The sequence below is a fragment of the Sinocyclocheilus grahami genome, unplaced genomic scaffold (assembly GCF_001515645.1).
Source record: "Sinocyclocheilus grahami isolate Dianchi unplaced genomic scaffold, SAMN03320097.WGS_v1.1 scaffold126.1, whole genome shotgun sequence".
In the NCBI taxonomy this organism is placed as follows: domain Eukaryota; kingdom Metazoa; phylum Chordata; class Actinopteri; order Cypriniformes; family Cyprinidae; genus Sinocyclocheilus; species Sinocyclocheilus grahami.
Window position 1 is genome coordinate 124,443 of NW_015505305.1, and position 18,616 is coordinate 143,058.

The 18,616-nt window shown below is 36.6% G+C and overlaps 1 protein-coding gene across 1 annotated transcript in view; it reads right to left on the reverse strand.

The window, feature by feature from the left end:
- Window positions 1-18,616, reverse strand: part of LOC107590286 (catenin delta-2-like) — a gene marked incomplete at its 3' end in the record, with an annotated part of 211,179 nt that overhangs the window by 94,883 nt on the left and 97,680 nt on the right. Inside the window, exon 3 of the mRNA XM_016278997.1 lies at window positions 16,572-16,687. Coding sequence (XP_016134483.1) covers window positions 16,572-16,687 — 116 coding nt within the window. The remainder of the gene's footprint in view (window positions 1-16,571; window positions 16,688-18,616) is intronic.

Below are 18,616 nucleotides of genomic sequence, written 5' to 3' on the forward strand. Positions count from 1 at the left end.
AAAAATCACAAGACTTTAATTTTGTTGTAAAATGCTGTAAATTATGAACACATTGCTGTATCATTATAAAACTCGGTATGCGTCTTTGATACAATGCCCTGAAGGTACTCAAAGTTTCACGGCAGCGCCATCTTGAATTAAAAAAAATTCTTACCGACCCCAAACTTTTGAATGGTAGTCTATATATAATTTCTAAAAACAATAAATATCTTTGTGTGTGCGTCGAGAGATTAGCATAAATAAATTGCTCTACAGAACGAGAACGTCTCCTCCCTATAGCAACAGCAACTAGCGATATTAGCAAACTGAGATTTCACTGGGCTTTGTCACAAACTAAAAGCTATTGGCAATTTAAAAAAAAACTGTACATGTACATCAACACTGGAAAATTAGAAAGAAAATCATGTTTATTCAACCACTTTTTAGAGTCTTCAAGTGCCTTCCTCTAGGGCTGACTGGGGACATAAGACTCCAGTTATGGTCCAATTAATACATCATCCCTTCTGGGGCGTGAATCAAAAATCTTTTGGTTACCAGCCCAGATATTTAACCACTAACTAAAGGAATGCACTAATAAGTTTGGCCATTAGGGGGTTGAAATACTGTTAATATAAGAGAAAATCATAATAATCAAAATAAAATGTAAATTGATTTTTAATTTATAATAGGAAACATAAATAAATGCTTTTAAACTGGAATGAATTCAGAACTAAGGTCTGATTATCTGCACCCAATATTAGCCTAATCAGATTGATGCCAATAATTTCACAAAGGTGCAGTGTGAAAAATTAACAAGTAATAAAGCTCCATGTAAATGAGTTTGTGTCCCCAGCCATGTCTGCGATAAATGGCATATGACTGGACATTTAGACTGGATATTTCACCCTACCACCCAACTTGAGGTTACCCAGGCGGAGTAGAAGCAAGGAGCGAAAAAGAAAGAAAGAAACAGACGGGTGGTCTTGTGCCGAAACATGGGTGAATGATGATCTTCTTAACATCAGTGAGAAGCGATCTTAGGGCTGGGCAAAAAAGTAAATTTTTCGATTAATCGTTTTTTAAATGACGTCGATTTGATATCGATTCTCAAAAGCCGCGAATCTATCTTTTCCGGGATTTATTTCAGCACACACGTTACAACAGAAAGCCTGTCATTCATTCAGCACTTATCATGGCCATACGCGTGATCGCAGTGCTCAGGTGAAGTGCTATAGTAATACTATAAATCTGCGGAAGAATTTGATATCACACATAAGGCGCCATGATTTCCGCAATGAATGAATGAATGGCGGATGGCACGGCGCACTGTTTTGTTTACTACACACATACTAAAGTGCGGATGACCCTCGTGGTGTTTTCAGCTTCTGCCGTCTCACTATATGATGATATGAACACGAATGTCATCTCCAGCTGCTCTGAGAGTCACTTCATTAGCATTTTACAGTTTCATTTGAGAAATCTACCGTCATATCACATACACGGCAGCTGCAAGTTCTTCACGGCAACCCATCAAAATAAAAGTTTAGTTTAATGTTAAGAAACTGTCAGAATATATTACTATTTAGCAGTCTTAAGAATCAATGCTACTACTGCTAATAAATATTAATACATCTTTATTTTTAAAGGAATAATCACTTCTGTTTTCTTTTTAATTTTAACAGTAAACCTCTGTTGTGCAGCACTTTGTTTGCCAAAAAATAAAAGGGTTTACTTTTCATTTGATTAGGATAAATTTAATTAATGTTTTATGCCTTCATCTGATTACCAGAAAAATTAAGAACATTTTATAGGGCCCTACTATTTTTTTTTTTAAAAAGGACCCATACAAAAAAAAAAGTATAGGTTTAAAATACAGGCATGTGGTTCTTAATTTCTTTTTTTATTAATTCACCATTTGTAAACTGATGTTTACTGTTAATTTTTTAGAAATATCAATAACATTTGTATTAAACTGTTCACTGAATGTAATAAAAAAATCTAGAATCGAATCGAATCGAGAGCTTGCGAATCAAATCGAATCGGGACACCTGAATCGATACCCAGCCCTAAGCAGAACCCAGAAGAGAAGAGTAACTAATGAGAGAGAGTCAACGAGGCCGTTCAGCTATATTACTGTGGCGAAAAGACGACGTTTAGCCTCTTTCAGGCCATTAAACAACATTCTATGAAAGGGGTCTGCAGTTTTTAAATTGGTCCCATAATTACCCCAGTAATAGCCCATGGAATAAAGTGTGCTAGGAAAGGCACTCTGTCCCTCACTCAAGTGTGCTGAACCCTCAAACACCACCAGCTAATTATATAATGGCCTCATTTGTTATCAAATGCATGAAAGACAGAAAAGTGGAGTTTCATTTTTGGCAAAGTTTGACTACTATGTTCTACAGCACAGTGTGAATATTACTGTCATAAACAGCCACGCACCAGCTAACACAGCATGAGCAGCTACAGGCCAATGGGCTGTAAATAACCCTCTGAACAAACTAAAAGCATGCAGGGGTCATATCATGAATTTTTATCATTCAATTTTCCCCATAAGGCCCATTTAAGTTAGTCAAGGTGTTTCTACCAAAAACAATTTCATAATAAAGAAAAATAATAATTACACACACACACATATATATATATATATGTATGTATATACAGTGGGGCAAATAAGTATTTGATACACTGCCGATTTTTCAAGTTTTCCCACTTACAAAGAATGGAGAGATCTGTAATTTCCATCGTAGGTACACCTCAACTGTGAGAGACAGAATCAAAAAAAAAATCCAGAAAATCACATTGTATGATTTTTAAATAATTAATTTCATAGGTTTAAAATACAGGCATGTGGTTCTTAATTTCTTTTTTTATTAATTCACCATTTGTAAACTGATGTTTACTGTTAATTTTTTAGAAATATCAATAACATTTGTATTAAACTGTTCACTGAATGTAATAAAAAAATCTAGAATCGAATCGAATCGAGAGCTTGCGAATCAAATCGAATCGGGACACCTGAATCGATACCCAGCCCTAAGCAGAACCCAGAAGAGAAGAGTAACTAATGAGAGAGAGTCAACGAGGCCGTTCAGCTATATTACTGTGGCGAAAAGACGACGTTTAGCCTCTTTCAGGCCATTAAACAACATTCTATGAAAGGGGTCTGCAGTTTTTAAATTGGTCCCATAATTACCCCAGTAATAGCCCATGGAATAAAGTGTGCTAGGAAAGGCACTCTGTCCCTCACTCAAGTGTGCTGAACCCTCAAACACCACCAGCTAATTATATAATGGCCTCATTTGTTATCAAATGCATGAAAGACAGAAAAGTGGAGTTTCATTTTTGGCAAAGTTTGACTACTATGTTCTACAGCACAGTGTGAATATTACTGTCATAAACAGCCACGCACCAGCTAACACAGCATGAGCAGCTACAGGCCAATGGGCTGTAAATAACCCTCTGAACAAACTAAAAGCATGCAGGGGTCATATCATGAATTTTTATCATTCAATTTTCCCCATAAGGCCCATTTAAGTTAGTCAAGGTGTTTCTACCAAAAACAATTTCATAATAAAGAAAAATAATAATTACACACACACACATATATATATATATATGTATGTATATACAGTGGGGCAAATAAGTATTTGATACACTGCCGATTTTTCAAGTTTTCCCACTTACAAAGAATGGAGAGATCTGTAATTTCCATCGTAGGTACACCTCAACTGTGAGAGACAGAATCAAAAAAAAAATCCAGAAAATCACATTGTATGATTTTTAAATAATTAATTTCCATTTTATTGCATGAAATAAGTATTTGATCACCTACCAACCAGCAAGAATTCTGGCTCTCACAGACCTGTTAGTTTGTCTTTAAGAAGCCCTCCTATCCTCAACTCATTACCTGTATTAATTGCACCTGTTTGAACTTGTTACCTGTATAAAAGACACCGGTCCACACACTCAATCAATCAGACTCCAACCTCTCCACTATGGGCAAGACCAAAGAGCTGTCTAAGGACACCAGGGACAAAATTGTAGACCTGCACAAGGCTGGGATGGGCTACAGGACAATAGGCAAACAGCTAGGTGAGAAGGCAACAACTGTTGGCGCAATTATTAGAAAATGGAAGAAATTCAAGATGACTGTCAATCTCCCTCGGACTGGGGCTCCATGCAAGATCTCGCCTCGTGGAGTATCAATGATCCTGAGAAAGGTGAGGGATCAGCCTAGAACTACACGGGAGGACCTGGTCAATGACCTGAAGAGAGCTGGGACCACAGTCTCAACGGTTACCATTAGTAACACACTACACCGTCACGGATTAAAATCCTGCAGCGTGGGCAAGGTCCCCCTGCTCAAGCCAGCACATGTCCAGGCCCGTCTGAAGTTTGCCAAAGACCATCTGGATGATCCAGAGGAGGCATGGGAGAAGGTCATGGGGTCCGATGAGACCAAAATAGAAGTTTTTGGTATAAACTCCACTCGACGTGTTTGGAGGAAGAAGAAGAATGAGTATAATCCCAAGAACACCATCCCAACCGTGAAGCATGGGGGTGGAAACATCATGCTTTGGGGGTGCTTTTCTGCAAAGGGGACAGGACGACTGCACCGTATTGAGGGGAGGATGGATGGGGCCATGTATTGCGAGATTTTGGGCAACAACCTCCTTCCCTCAGTAAGAGCATTGAAGATGGGTCGTGGCTGGGTCTTCCAGCATGACAATGACCCCAAACACACAGCCAGGGCAACTAAGGAGCGGCTCCGTAAGAAGCATTTCAAGGTCCTGGAGTGGCCTAGCCAGTCTCCAGACCTGAACCCAATAGAAAATCTATGGAGGGAGCTGAAACTCCGTGTTGCCCAGCGACAGCCCCAAAACCTGAAAGATCTGGAGAACACCTTTATGGAGGAGTGGGCCAAAATCCCTGCTGCAGTGTGTGCAAACCTGGTCAAGACCTACAGGAAGCGTCTGACCTCTGTAATTGTAAACAAAGGTTTCTGTACCAAATATTAAGTTCTATTTTTCTATTGTATCAAATACTTATTTCATGCAATAAAATGGAAATTAATTATTTAAAAATCATACAATGTGATTTTCTGGATTTTTTTTTTTAGATTCTGTCTCTCACAGTTGAGGTGTACCTACGATGGAAATTACAGATCTCTCCATTCTTTGTAAGTGGGAAAACTTGAAAAATCGGCAGTGTATCAAATACTTATTTGCCCCACTGTATATATATAAACATGTGCCTTAAACTGTACGTAAATTCTGTACAAAGATATTTTAATTAATAACTATATCATATAATTGAATTAAATATAATATCCAGTATTAGGATGCTAAATGGATTCCCTCAGCCAAATAAATGGACATAGAAGGTCAATTCCACTCACTCACGCCTCAGTGTACAAGAATTATGCGTGTTTGCTATATTCTGTATGAGTGCAGTCTCCCTTTGTTTGAGCCCGTGTGCATAAAAATCATTAAACTCACCAGTCATTTTCTTGTTTGAAAGGCGTTTGAAGGAAAGCAGAGTTTGTGAATGTGTTTGACCGCTGATCCGGCAGGCGGACAGAGGCTATCATTCTCTTTAGAGAGCACAATCAAAGCAGCTGCCAAATGTCACCGCATCAGTGTGAATGTAATGTCCAGTAGCAGCCAGAGGCCGCTGCAGTCTCTCTTCATCTACTTCTATCAACTAGACTTTATTCTTTAAGAAGCCTTCTTCTATAACTCAATCTTCTGTCTTCAATCCCTCACCATCTCTCAGGTCTTTATACAAGGTCAGCTAATTAACACTGATTTAAGTGTAATTATGCTGTAGACGGAACAGGACAGAAAAGGTCCTAAATGCCATTTACCTCATTCAAGGTTAAGTGTCGATTTTACTACATTAAAATAATTTTTCCTATCACAGCTTAAAATGTAGCGTAAGCCATCCACAATGCAGTTGCTCAGACAGACAGACAGACAGATAGACAGATAGATAGACAGATAGACAGATAGACAAATAGACAGATAGATAGATAGATAGATAGATAGATAGATAGATAGATAGATAGATAGATAGATAGATAGATAGATAGATAGATAGATAGATAGATAGATAGATAGATAAATGTGTGAGAGACTGGAGAATAATTTGATTATGAAATCTGTAAAGGCCTGAGCTCAAGCTGGCTGGGTAAACAGCAGCACTAATAGAGGAGGGAGGCTCCTGTGTAGCAAGCACACTATTAAAACTCAATGAACTCATCAAAAACATCTAATGGGACGTTTGTTCAACAGGATCATAATGGCTCTGATTAACTTAATTAATCTTTCTGTGTGCAAGACAAACTTCAACCTTTGATGTGCCGAACTTCTCTAACATGTCAGTCTATATGCTAATTCAAGCAAGTGTCAGATTCAGAACTTCTGCTGAAGTCTCTGACCTTACAGGAATCATTGTCTTTGATGAGTCATTTCTCTAGTATATTACACGCTGTTCCCAATTAGTGTGGCCAACCGAGTTCTACGCATTGATCAAAGCAATTCGCTGACCTCATCAAATCTGTTGTTTTAGTTCACTGTGGAACTGAACTTGAAGACAATAATAAATGTCCAATGTGATTCAATACAATTACTTTTTCACAACATAAGGAACCAATGAGCACTTCAGTTTATCTGGAGGTTCATTAGGGTTGAGCTGACAAATTTCACACAATGAATGCTGCTCATATATTCAAAAAAAAATATATAATAATAACATAACATTAAAAAAATTAGCTCATCATTGGGACTTTTTGGTATTGTGACATTTTCAATTATGCACATTAAACTTTTTGTAATGCATAAAAAAAAAAAAAAAAAATTATATATTAAGTTACAAAAAAAAAAGGAATTCCTAAAAAATTAGGGGAAAACATGTTTAACTGTCATAATAAATGTCACAATTTTAAAAAATACAATACATTTAATTATTCACAACATGAGGGATGCATCAGCGCTTCATTTTAATCTTGTGGCTCATCTGGCAAATTTCACACAATGAATGTACCTCTTTTATTCAAAATAGAATGCAATAAAATAAAAAAACATTTTGAAATTTTCAATTAAGCACATTCAACTTTTTGTAATGCAAAACAATTGATATTTAAATTAAATTATTTACACATCATATTAGTATGTTAAATTAAAGTAAAAGTTAAAGTAAAAAATTGTAAAAATAGTTTTTTTGTTTTTCATGTGTATATATATATATATATACAGTGGTGTGAAAAAGTTTTTGCCCTCTTCTTGTTTTTTTAATTGTTTGCATATTTGTCACACTTAAAAGATTCAGATCATCAAACAAAAAGTAGGTACCTGCGCACACACATAAAGTGAAGGCACTTTCTCCCCAGATGACTAACAACTCCAGCCATCAACATCAAACCAATCTCATACTGAGCAGTGGTTCAACCCCCTAATAAAGAATCCTTTCAAAGCAGCCCAATTTGCCTAACAGGCCCAGTTAGTGTTAGACTGCGTGTGGCAAACAGCAGTTGAGCGTGTGTGATGGGCGGCTTGGGAGCGCACACAGGAGATTAGATGACACACACACTGGGCCCTTCTAACTATCTGCAGAGCCCACGTACACAGAGAAACTGCTGACCACTGAGGGCTTTTACAAATGCTGACATATGGCCCCGTAACTGACCTCATGGTTCAGTGAGAGCTTGCATGAGCCATACACACACAAACACACTCTCTAACCAATATGCCCAGTGATCCCCTAAAAAAAGAAAGAGAAAAATCAATGTTGTGTGTTTCACAGGCCACTGCAAGCTAATGAAAGTCATTTATTAAACCAGCCTGCTACTAAAACACTATACACTTCCTCTAAATGCTTCATACCAAACCATCTATTAGCGTCCATTTTTTTGTCCAATGTAAATTATTGTTTTAAACACAATAAAGCATTAATTTAGAGGTTAAGTTCACTCCTCTTCCTCATTACAGCATTTTTTCCTGAGATTTGCATATTAATGTTTGCCTTATCTACCCATCAGCACTAGTTTGTTTGGCCCAAGTAATGGAATCTAATCATGTCCAGTAGTAGACACCTAAACCCCTGAACCTTTTCAATGAAAATGGATACATTTACCAATAAATATTAAGAAATTCTAATTAAAGCAGAAATTATGCATTTAATTAATGCATTATTTTATTAGTGAATTTTGAGTTAAAATATTTTTTAACTTAAAAGTTTTTTTTAATCCTTTGCTATATACTTTATATACCATAGATTTTTTTTGCTTTATTTTTTAAAGTCCCCACGGCTGCACTTATTTGATCAAAAATGTAATATTGTGAAATATTTTGTTATTAAGTTATTATAATTAATTATCATTTAAAATATTAAAATGATTAATAACTAAAAAATAAAATAACAATTTTCTATATTATATTTAAAAAACAGAATTTATTTATGTGATGCCAAACTGAAGTTTCAGCAATTATTACTCCAGTATTCAGTGTCACATCATCCTTCAGAAATCATTCTAATATTCTTAGTTGGTGCTCAAGAAACATTTCTTATTATTATCAAAGTGGAAAACAATTGTGCTGCTTAATATTTTTTTTATGTTCTTCCTCAAGATTCTTTGATGAATAGAAAGTTCAATGGGACAGCATTTATTTGAAACAAATCTTTATAAATGTATTTATTGCCACTTATGATTAATTTAATGCATCCTTGCTGAATTAAAGTATTAATGTCTTTTTTTTTTTTTATAAAATAGATGATTAACCGTACTGATTGGCCACACTGATCGCACATTAAGCAAAATGTGATCTGATGGGGCAAAAAATTTACAAAAACAACATTTTTTTAAATAATCATGTACAGTATAAGAAAAGGTGCATATCTTAGGTGATGTGACTGGCCACTTTAATTTTTAATCACCATTTTGTTATTTGTCTCTTTCTAAATGGCTTTTTAGTGAGAGAAAATAATGTAAAATGTACAAAAAAAAACTGAAATCAGCATGTAGAATATTAATAAGACTACACAATAATCAATTCCAAATCTTTTTAAATGTCATGCATGTTCAATGCTCAATTGCTAAAGATACTGTACCTTGTCATTGTCTGTTTTTGACGTAGGCATAACTGAGGCATAATTGACCTGTCGATAAGCCCCGCCCCCCTTAGTTACTGTTGCTAACTCGGACAAACAAACTTTGCTAACTGTCTTACAATGACAGCTGTCAGTGTGAAAACCTTGTCCCAAGGTGTTTCTGATAAATTTTGGACACAGAAGGACCACCATTCAAGTGGGACTTAAATATGCAATGGAGGGATATAAAGATTTTAAAAATAAATATGGTGGGTAACAAGATTAATTTGGAAGCGAGGGTTTACAGATCACAATGCAAGAGGGAGAAGCCTCATGTTACGGTTGTCATGATCACAGATGACAACATCCACGATTCACGTACCACAGGATAAGATTAAATTAATGTACATTTAACCAGTTTAATATGGAGAGGCACTGAAATGCAGACCTTCATTTAAGTTTTTGACCTACTACATGTAGTGTTTTTGAACTACACTGTACATGTAGTGAGAACAGTTAGCTATTTAGGTTTGTACGTTAGCATGGACTCACTAACTTTAATGTTAGCTAGTTTTAGCCAGAGATACCTTGCTGAAGCACAAAATGACATTAACGTTCTTGCTTGAGCAGATGAAAATGGTAACTTAATGAGAGTATGAAAACCAGAAAATGAACGTTTTCGTCTTCATTGGGATTGGGGTTGAATGCTTAGAGACATTTTATTTGGGTTTAGGAAATGGATTAAAATACATTTCATTGCCCATCCCCTCAGGATACCTGGAATCAGTGTTACAAGTACCCCAGGCACATGGTTTTGCCATTTTTTGTAGCATAAACACTATCAAACCGATGAAAGCTTTGGATCTCCCAATGTTTCTCTATGGCGCTGAAACCTAAAGATGTTCGAGTTCAGGTCACCGTGCAACTGTTACTCAACTGCCACTGGCTCATCTGTGTTCGAGGAGAGGGGCTTACCGATAAGTTAATTGAAAATCAAGGCTTGGTTATATTGGAAGGGCTCTCATGATATAATTTTTCTCATAATGTCATTTTATTAAGTGTGGATAATTCTGTCAGAGTCATCCCAGTCCCTTGTGCGCACAGGCTCTAAGAGGCTTATTATGGCATCATGAATTAAAACCTTCAAAACGTCCTTCCAGTGTGCATTTTCCCAGTGGTAACGGCATCCATCGCTCCAGTCTGGACAAATTCTAACCAATAGTATGTAATCGCAATACCACAACAGTAAAGAATCTGAACAAACTTCAAAATTTCAAGTAATTCCCATTAATTCTTGACAAGTTTAGTATTACTGCCATTGCACAGAGGTGCTAGCATAAATTTATCTTGACAACCTTGATCCGAAAATGAGATTATTTTTACAAAATAACATTCAAGGAAATCTCCCGATAATTCAATTTTTCCCTTCAATTTACTCCTGTTTGTAGTCTCAAGTCTCATGCTCTTTAGGATAATGACTTCCACCAGCTTACACTTTATGCACAACCTCTGCCGTTTAAAAGATACGTGCAGAACTTCAGTTAAAGCAAAATGGACAGTCATGCTTTCAGGCGAAGCAATTCACCACGGTACATTATTCGCTGAAGCGCTGACTGGCAACCTATTATCCAATTTGAATAATAACACATTGCCTTCAGCCCGAGAGCTACGGAAGTCGCGGCTCTAAAAATATAGCATAGAATAGAAAGGAACTAGCAGAAATAGTGTGAAAGAGTTTTGCCTTAATGTCCTCTCTGTAGGTTACAGCAGCCGTTTAGAGAAGAGAGACCTGAAGCGGCCCACCCGCATGCACACACACACACACACACCTAACTGGGACAGCAGATGTTCAGCGGGAAAGATGCTGAATGGAGCTAACCGTGCACAAACACAAACAAACAAGAGGTTAAATATGCTCTGCAGCGAAGGAGTCAATTTAAGAAGAGCTTCATTAATGCAAAGGTAACTGCTTCTATAAATATAAAAGCTTTCTGGTGTGAGTTTGTAAAAAGATAATATTAAGTGCTTCTTTGCACATTGAGAAATTAAGCTGGTTGTCTTCATACTAATGGATGGTCTCTGCAAATGTACACAGACCAAGGTGATCTCTATAAAAAAGGTAATTGAGTTTATTATAAAGCCCCGCACATGACACGCACAAGAAAATAAAAGAATATTGTGGCCACATATTAAGAATCTGTTTCTATGTTGTAGTTAAATTGTGGCCATGAGCGGGGCGGTCACGAGGACTGGAATTTAAAACCACTGGTTTGGAGCATAAAAGATTTGGACGAAGGATTGTCTTTTTTCACACACTCTGCAGATGCACTGTATGACTGTTTGACCTTCTTGCAAGAATAAATCTTCTGTTTCTTAGATACAGTTGCTTTCGGAGTCTTTATTTCTCACCATTTAAAGTGATAACTTTCAAAATTCCATAACACTGATAAAAACATCACAATAATCCACACAACACCAGTCCATCAATTAACATATTATGAAGTGAAAAGCTGCATGTTTGTAAGCAACAAATCCATCAAGACATTTTTAACTTCAAACCCCTATAGCCATGATATTGCTTTCTCCAATAAAAAGATTGTCTTGTCTGAATCAGGAGAGAAATATGCACAGATCAAACAGCATTTACAAGTGAAAACAGTCCAAAACAGTTCTAAACAAATATGCCAGTGATATGAGAGGACAACAGGGGATGGACTGGAGGAAGTATTATTATGGATTATGGATTGGTATTTTGGCCAGAAGCAACAGTTGAAGGTTAAAATGCTTTAATGATGGATTTGTTTTGTACAAACACGCAGCTTTTCACTTCTCAAGATTGTGATCTCAACTGTTTGGACTCATATTCTGACGGTATCCATTCACTGCAGAGGATCCATTAGTAAGCAAGTAAACTGTACCTTTACAGTGTCACAATTTATGTGAATTTCACCAAACCATGACTCCATTTCATTTATTTATTATGTTAAATCTCACAATTCAAAATCAGTGACTTTTTTCCCCCTCACAACTGTGACTATTTTTCACATTTGCAACTATTTCTTATGTTAAATCGATTTGACAATTACGTGTTGTACTTTTAACTTTGAGGTGGAAACAGGCCTTAAAGGGTTAGTTCACCCAAAAATGAAAATTCTGTCATTCATTACTCACCCTCATGTTGTTTCAAACCCGTAAGACCTTCGTTCATCTTCGGAACACAAATTAAGATATTTTTGATGGAATCTGAGAGCTGTCTGACCCTGCATAGACAGCAACGCAACGGAAATGTTCCCAAGTCCAGAAACGTAGCAAGGAGATCTGTAAAATAATCCATGTGACATCAGGGGTTCAACCGTAATTTTATGAAGCTACGAGAAGAATTTTTGTGCACAAAAGAAAAAAAACAAAAAACTTTATTTAACATTTCGTCTCTGGATACTCTCCAAAATGGCGCTACAGGGTGACGTGGAGGAGACGAATTGTTGAATAAAGTTGTTATTTATTCAACAATAAAGTATTTTTTTTCTTTTGCGCACAAAAAAAACTATTCTTGGACTTGGGAACATTTCAGTTGTGTTGCTGTCTATGCAGGGTCAGACAGCTCTCAGATTCCATCAAAAATATCTTAATTTGTGTTCCGAAGATGAACGAAGGTCTTACGGGTTTGAAACAACATGAGGGTGAGTAATGAATGACAGAATTTTCATTTTTGGGTGAACTAACCCTTTAACAGATCTCTGCACCTTAAAGCACACAGATTGTCTGAAAGCCTCCAGCTGACTTTAATATGCAGTGAGTGAGAGGAATTTTGGGTGAAAAACAGAAATGCACAGAGAGCTGAGACCTTTGGGGGAATCGGCCACATAGAGAACACATAGTCAGACATGTTATTCAGCGATGACCTTTCACTAAACACTGCCTGCTGTTCCCCAGGCAGTGAAAAAAAAAAAGATGGAGGAAGAGAAAGAAAGGAAAGGGGGCTATAGACAGAGAGCATCAACACACATATGCAACATTTAATATTAATATTGAGGATGTTCGTATCTTCTCCATACTAACATCTGTGCACTATGAATTGCCCAAATTCTAATACTGAAAGCAGTCAAACAACTAATTCAAGTGATGCCCGTTTTGAATGAAGACATCTTTAAGATCCATGGTAAACCAAGGCAAATTTTACAATTTTGAGATGCCTACCTAGACAGCATTCTTGTGTGTCATAAATGTGTTTAATGTTGGCTAGTCTCACACACATTTATTTAGAACATGCCTAAGATTCCCGAAAATGATTTGTTCTATAAATATGCCTGACAGATAAAAAGATGGCTTTACTTCTGTCATTACATCATTACAAGTACAGAATATGGTATTGGGGCTTTAAATATTGTCTGGAATGTGGGGGATCTTTGAGTCAAACATGTAAAGGTACCTAATATATAAATGTACTTGGGGTCTGTCGAAAATGCCCGAATGGAGAGCTGATGGGAAGCAGCAGTTGATTGAGAGAAGCAGGCCTATCTCACTTCCTGATGTCTGCTATCTCTCCTTAAAGTTATTTCCAAACGCTCAGCATCAGGAGATTGACTGTCAAATGGAAGTGATGTCTCCTGACAGAATAAAGACTAAAGGTTATTCACTCAGAATATTTTACCATCCGACCTGAAAGAGATGAGATAGCCGTGATAGACATGTGCTGAACGTTTAATGAAATTTACCTGTGAGCCTGTTAAAAACACATCAACTTCCCACCAAACCAAAATAGAGGAAAACATGACACCACAGAAGGAGGAAAAGTGACTGGGTCTGTGCTTGTGTGTAATCACGTTATTGGGTAGGACGTGTTCCAGACAGCAGTGAACCAGACAGATCCAGTGCCAGAGAGTGACTGGATTTACAGCAGTCACACATTAACACACATGAATCACGCTCAATATTTACTCAACTCTGTGTGCTGCCACTGAAAACATAGAAAAACACAAGCAAAAAGAGAAATTAAATGTGCACCCGGTTTAAATTGGTTTTTGGCCATGAGGCTTCCAATTATACAAGACATGTGTGCCATGTTTACAGTTGAAAATGTCTCATTTGCATTTTTACGCTCTATGAAAAATTTAGCAGACACATTTCAGATTAGTTCACGCTCAGAAAATAAACATCTTAAAGTCCATCCAGAAACTACCCAGGGTTCAGTCTACCACAACTTGAACTGTACGTTTTTTTTGGCTTTTTCAATGTGTCAATGCAAGCATGCACCTTCCCTGTGAGCCGAGTCTCTTTAGCAACTCTACCCAGAATTCCCAGGAGACTCATTTGACAATCAAGGCCAGTCTACTGTAATAGCATCTCCAGTCTGTTCCGGCTTCCAAACTGTCAGACTGATAAGTCATTGCTAGCAGACACTGGCTTCGTGTTTCTCTGGCTCAAATATCAAACCCAACAATATGTACCAGATGGAAGAAACACATACACATCATATACACACACAACTTAAGATTGAAGACAAAACAGTAACACTTGCTGTTTATACAGGTGCATCTCAATAAATTAGAATGCCGTGGAAAAGTTCATTTATTTCAGTAATTCAACTCAAATTGTGAAACTTGTGTATTAAATAAATTCAATGCACAGAGACTGAAGTAGTTTAAGTCTTTGGTTCTTTTAATTGTGATGATTTTGGCTCACATTTAACAAAAACCCACCAATTCACTATCTCAACAAATTAGAATATGGTGACATGCCAATCAGCTAATCATATAAAAGCATTCATAATGACATTTAACATACTGTCTGTTATCATTTCATAAATAATTGTAGCCATGTTAATATGCATTAAACAGAATAATACGTAATACACAAAATTTGGTACTAAACATGCAATATACTGTTTATTTTATTTTTTTTAATAAAAGTTACTAGCAGTGGTTACTATTATTTATGTAAAATTATTATTGGGTGAATCTAACAAAATAAATCATAATAAACTAATGAGGTGTATTTGTGGGACCGTAAAGGTTTTTGTATAATATTTTTTAAATATACAATACAGAGTTTTTTGAAATATAATACAAAATTAAATAATATTTGTTGTGCTGCATTTAATTTATCCTGATTTAATTAATAAAATACTGTAAAATATTCCGAAATAAAAGGAAATTAAACAGTGGGGGTGGGAATGAAGGGATGAAATTAAAACATCCAGACACATGATGGTAAAAATGCAGGAGAAAAATAAAATACAGAAAGGTCATGAAAATATAATCCAAAAAGGCTTAATTTTCTTAATGCCTACTGACTTGTATATGTAGCTTGTATATGAGAAGACATATTTTAATTTTGACCAACCGTCATGATTATGGTTTCCTTGCGTAGGTAGGAATATCGCAGGAGGACTCGAGCACACCACAGCTTCATAGAAAGCACTACTGATTAAGAATTGCATTTGTTGTGGACAAGTCAATCGTAACCTAAACCACAAACAGAGCAACACCATGAGAGAGCAGGTTTGAATAAGTGTTTTTCACAGAAGGCCTCTGGAACGATCAGCTGAACGAAAATCTGAATAAGCTATTGTGGAACGGTTCACTTATGGCAAATTAAAAGGCTAAATCAATATTATGTAGCAGAGTAACATTATGGCTTCCTTCCCGCACAAGCTCTCAATGGAAACCTTGAGGCTCTGAGCGCAGCAGGACTTCATTTCTTTCTTGCCCTGCCATTTCTTCGGACCGGATAAAGACTGATTCCTTTCATAAAAGACATTGTGAATAGGGAGTAAAAATGTGTGGTAAAAATGAAGGACAAGTTACCTTCTCTTAGTTTTGCACAGTTACATGCACACATTGTCCTACTGATGTGAAATTTTCAACAGTCAAACATCTTCATCCTCCACTGTTTCGCTTCCCTTCCTCTTTCAATAAAACCAAGAAACTCTGAACACCAGATTCCCGGAAGGTCAAGCCTCCAAGAGATGCACATAATTAACAAGTGTGAGGAATGTTAACTAAAGCTAAATGATGTTAATTGCTATTTAATGTTGAGGAAGCTAATGTGACAGTCACTTAAGAGGAAACTGGTTCCCCTTAGATTAATTTTTTATGCATGCATTTTTTTTAAAGAAAGTACAAAGTATCTCAATTCACAAATGCACACACACATATTTAACCCATGAGACCTTATGTGACAGAATCACATGTGTACATCTAGACAAAAACATTAGCATTTAGATCCGCAGATGGAAATCCACCAACATGTGGACCCACGTACTCATGTACACTCTCTCTTTCATATACAAACTCACGGTGCTGTATGTAAATCACATTATGAGCTGAAATTGCATGAACTCCACTCTGACCCCTGCACAAAGAAGTCAAGAATATTGTCAGAGTTTCTTTAACCATACAATTACATCCTTCAGGCAGCATGGTCTCATTATACAGACTTGTATAATGAAGCTGAAGCATTAGATAGCCCCTGCGCACTCCCACACAGTGCATTAGCATTACCTGATACTGCTCATGCTGCCACCTGTCTCAGATCCCAGTTTGCATCGCTCCAGCTGAGTAGCCACTATCTGACGTTCCGCCTCCAGCTCTCGAGTTAATCTTTCAAACTGCAGTTCCTGAGAAAGAGAGAAAGAGAGATGGTCAGTTAACAAATTTCCTTAAGCGCCATTACTCTACATCGCTTGTACTACAAACATGTGAAGATTACTGAAATACAACATTCTTATTAAAACTGTACACAGCTGACAGTAACAGCTAAACTAATGTTGTCCATTTTCTGAGAAAAATATAAGTGGTATTTAATTGTGCAAAAGTTGTTATTGGTATGCTAAAGCGTTCTTATGTGTTTGTTAATGTGTTCTGAGTGTTTTACCGTGTTGCTATGCATTTTCTAATGTGGCTTCTAATGTGTTCTTACTGTTTTTGCATTTTGCTATGTAGTTGTTGGTTAGGCTGGATGGATACTATTGATTAATCTTTATTTTAACAATATTGATCTGTTGATGCATGAACAAAACTTCACTAAACATTATTTGTAGGGTGCTTGCCATTCAATAATCACATTAAGCTTGTTCTTTGTTAATTTTCATAAGAAACAGTCTCAGATTTCAAATTCTCAGGGAACTCGCACAATAAATGTTGTTTTAACGTTCTTTAATGTGGCATGACAGATCGTTGTAGTCATCTCAGTTCAAGTGAAATAAACATGAATGAACATTAGAAGGTATGTTGAAATAAACAACAAAACTTACTCAAATGTATCATGTCTCAAGTAACTGCATTATATTTTACTTAATCTGTTAGTATTATTTAATATATTTTTGAATAAATCTTTCATGAAAACAAGTTTTTATCAAAGTCACCGTTTAGCGTTTATATGTTTATATATCAACAATGTACTGGAGTAGAACCATATTTAATATTAAATATAAAAACAGCCTCATGCGCAATTTAAATGTTTGTTTGGAAAGAAAACTTGAGTGTTTTTTTAGTTTTGATTATTATATCTAACAATAAACAGCAACTGAATTTAATAGTTTGGACTACGTTGTAAATATTAACTTTTAATATTATAGTAATGTACCAACTGACAGGGTTCCCTATTTATTTTACATCTTCAGTTGAGAGAGATTTGTTTCCTTTAGAAAAATTAACACGTACTGTACCTGATATAGTGAATGAATCGATTCAAATGAACTCATATCGAATCAAACTGAGATCAGAATCTAATTGAATCAAGATTCGGGTCTCTAGATTTGGCTCACGTTCCTCCTTCAATGCAGGTCTATGGGATCTGTTTGTCTGTTTTATTATCCACTAGGTATAAATTGTACATCTGATCATTTAGAAAAGTAAAATATCTTCTTCTGGACAATCTGAGGTAACACACTAGTACTTAGAGTTGGAGGTTTGTTCATATGCCTAATCCAATAAAGCCTAAAGCAAGAACCACTAATTACATTCAATATGTCATTAAAAAATTTCCTATAGAGGGCACATTTTGTTCCCTCCTATAATTATATTGAGTTACAAACTTATTTTAGATTAGATTAAACTCTCGTCCCATAGAGAAACTTCTGTAGAATTTGTGGAGCAGTGTGCCTGCCAGCTATAAATCAAACAGGCAGACCTCCGGCTGGCCCTGAGAGATGATAATCACCACTAACGCCCCAGCTGGGACAGAAAGTGCACCATCAGCACCAATAAAGGCCTACTCCATAACCAGACGGCACATATAATCACTTAGACAGCCAGCCCCAAGCTGCCCCCTCCAGGCAGCCAAGATTAGAGCCTGAAGCCCGGCACCAGGAAACAGTGCTTCCTCCAATGAGAAGCCTTAAGAGAAGGACAAAAGACCTGCACGAGAAGTGTTTTTATTCCAGCACATCAGGGTTGAGAAACAGTCCAGAACAGGGAAATGGAGATAAAATTCAGAAAACAATCAGACACTCCACAGCAGGATTTCTTGTCACCGGTACCGGTTTTAATTACAGCTGGGCAGGAGGGTCGATGGGGGTCTGATCCGTAACCACATGCATACGAGG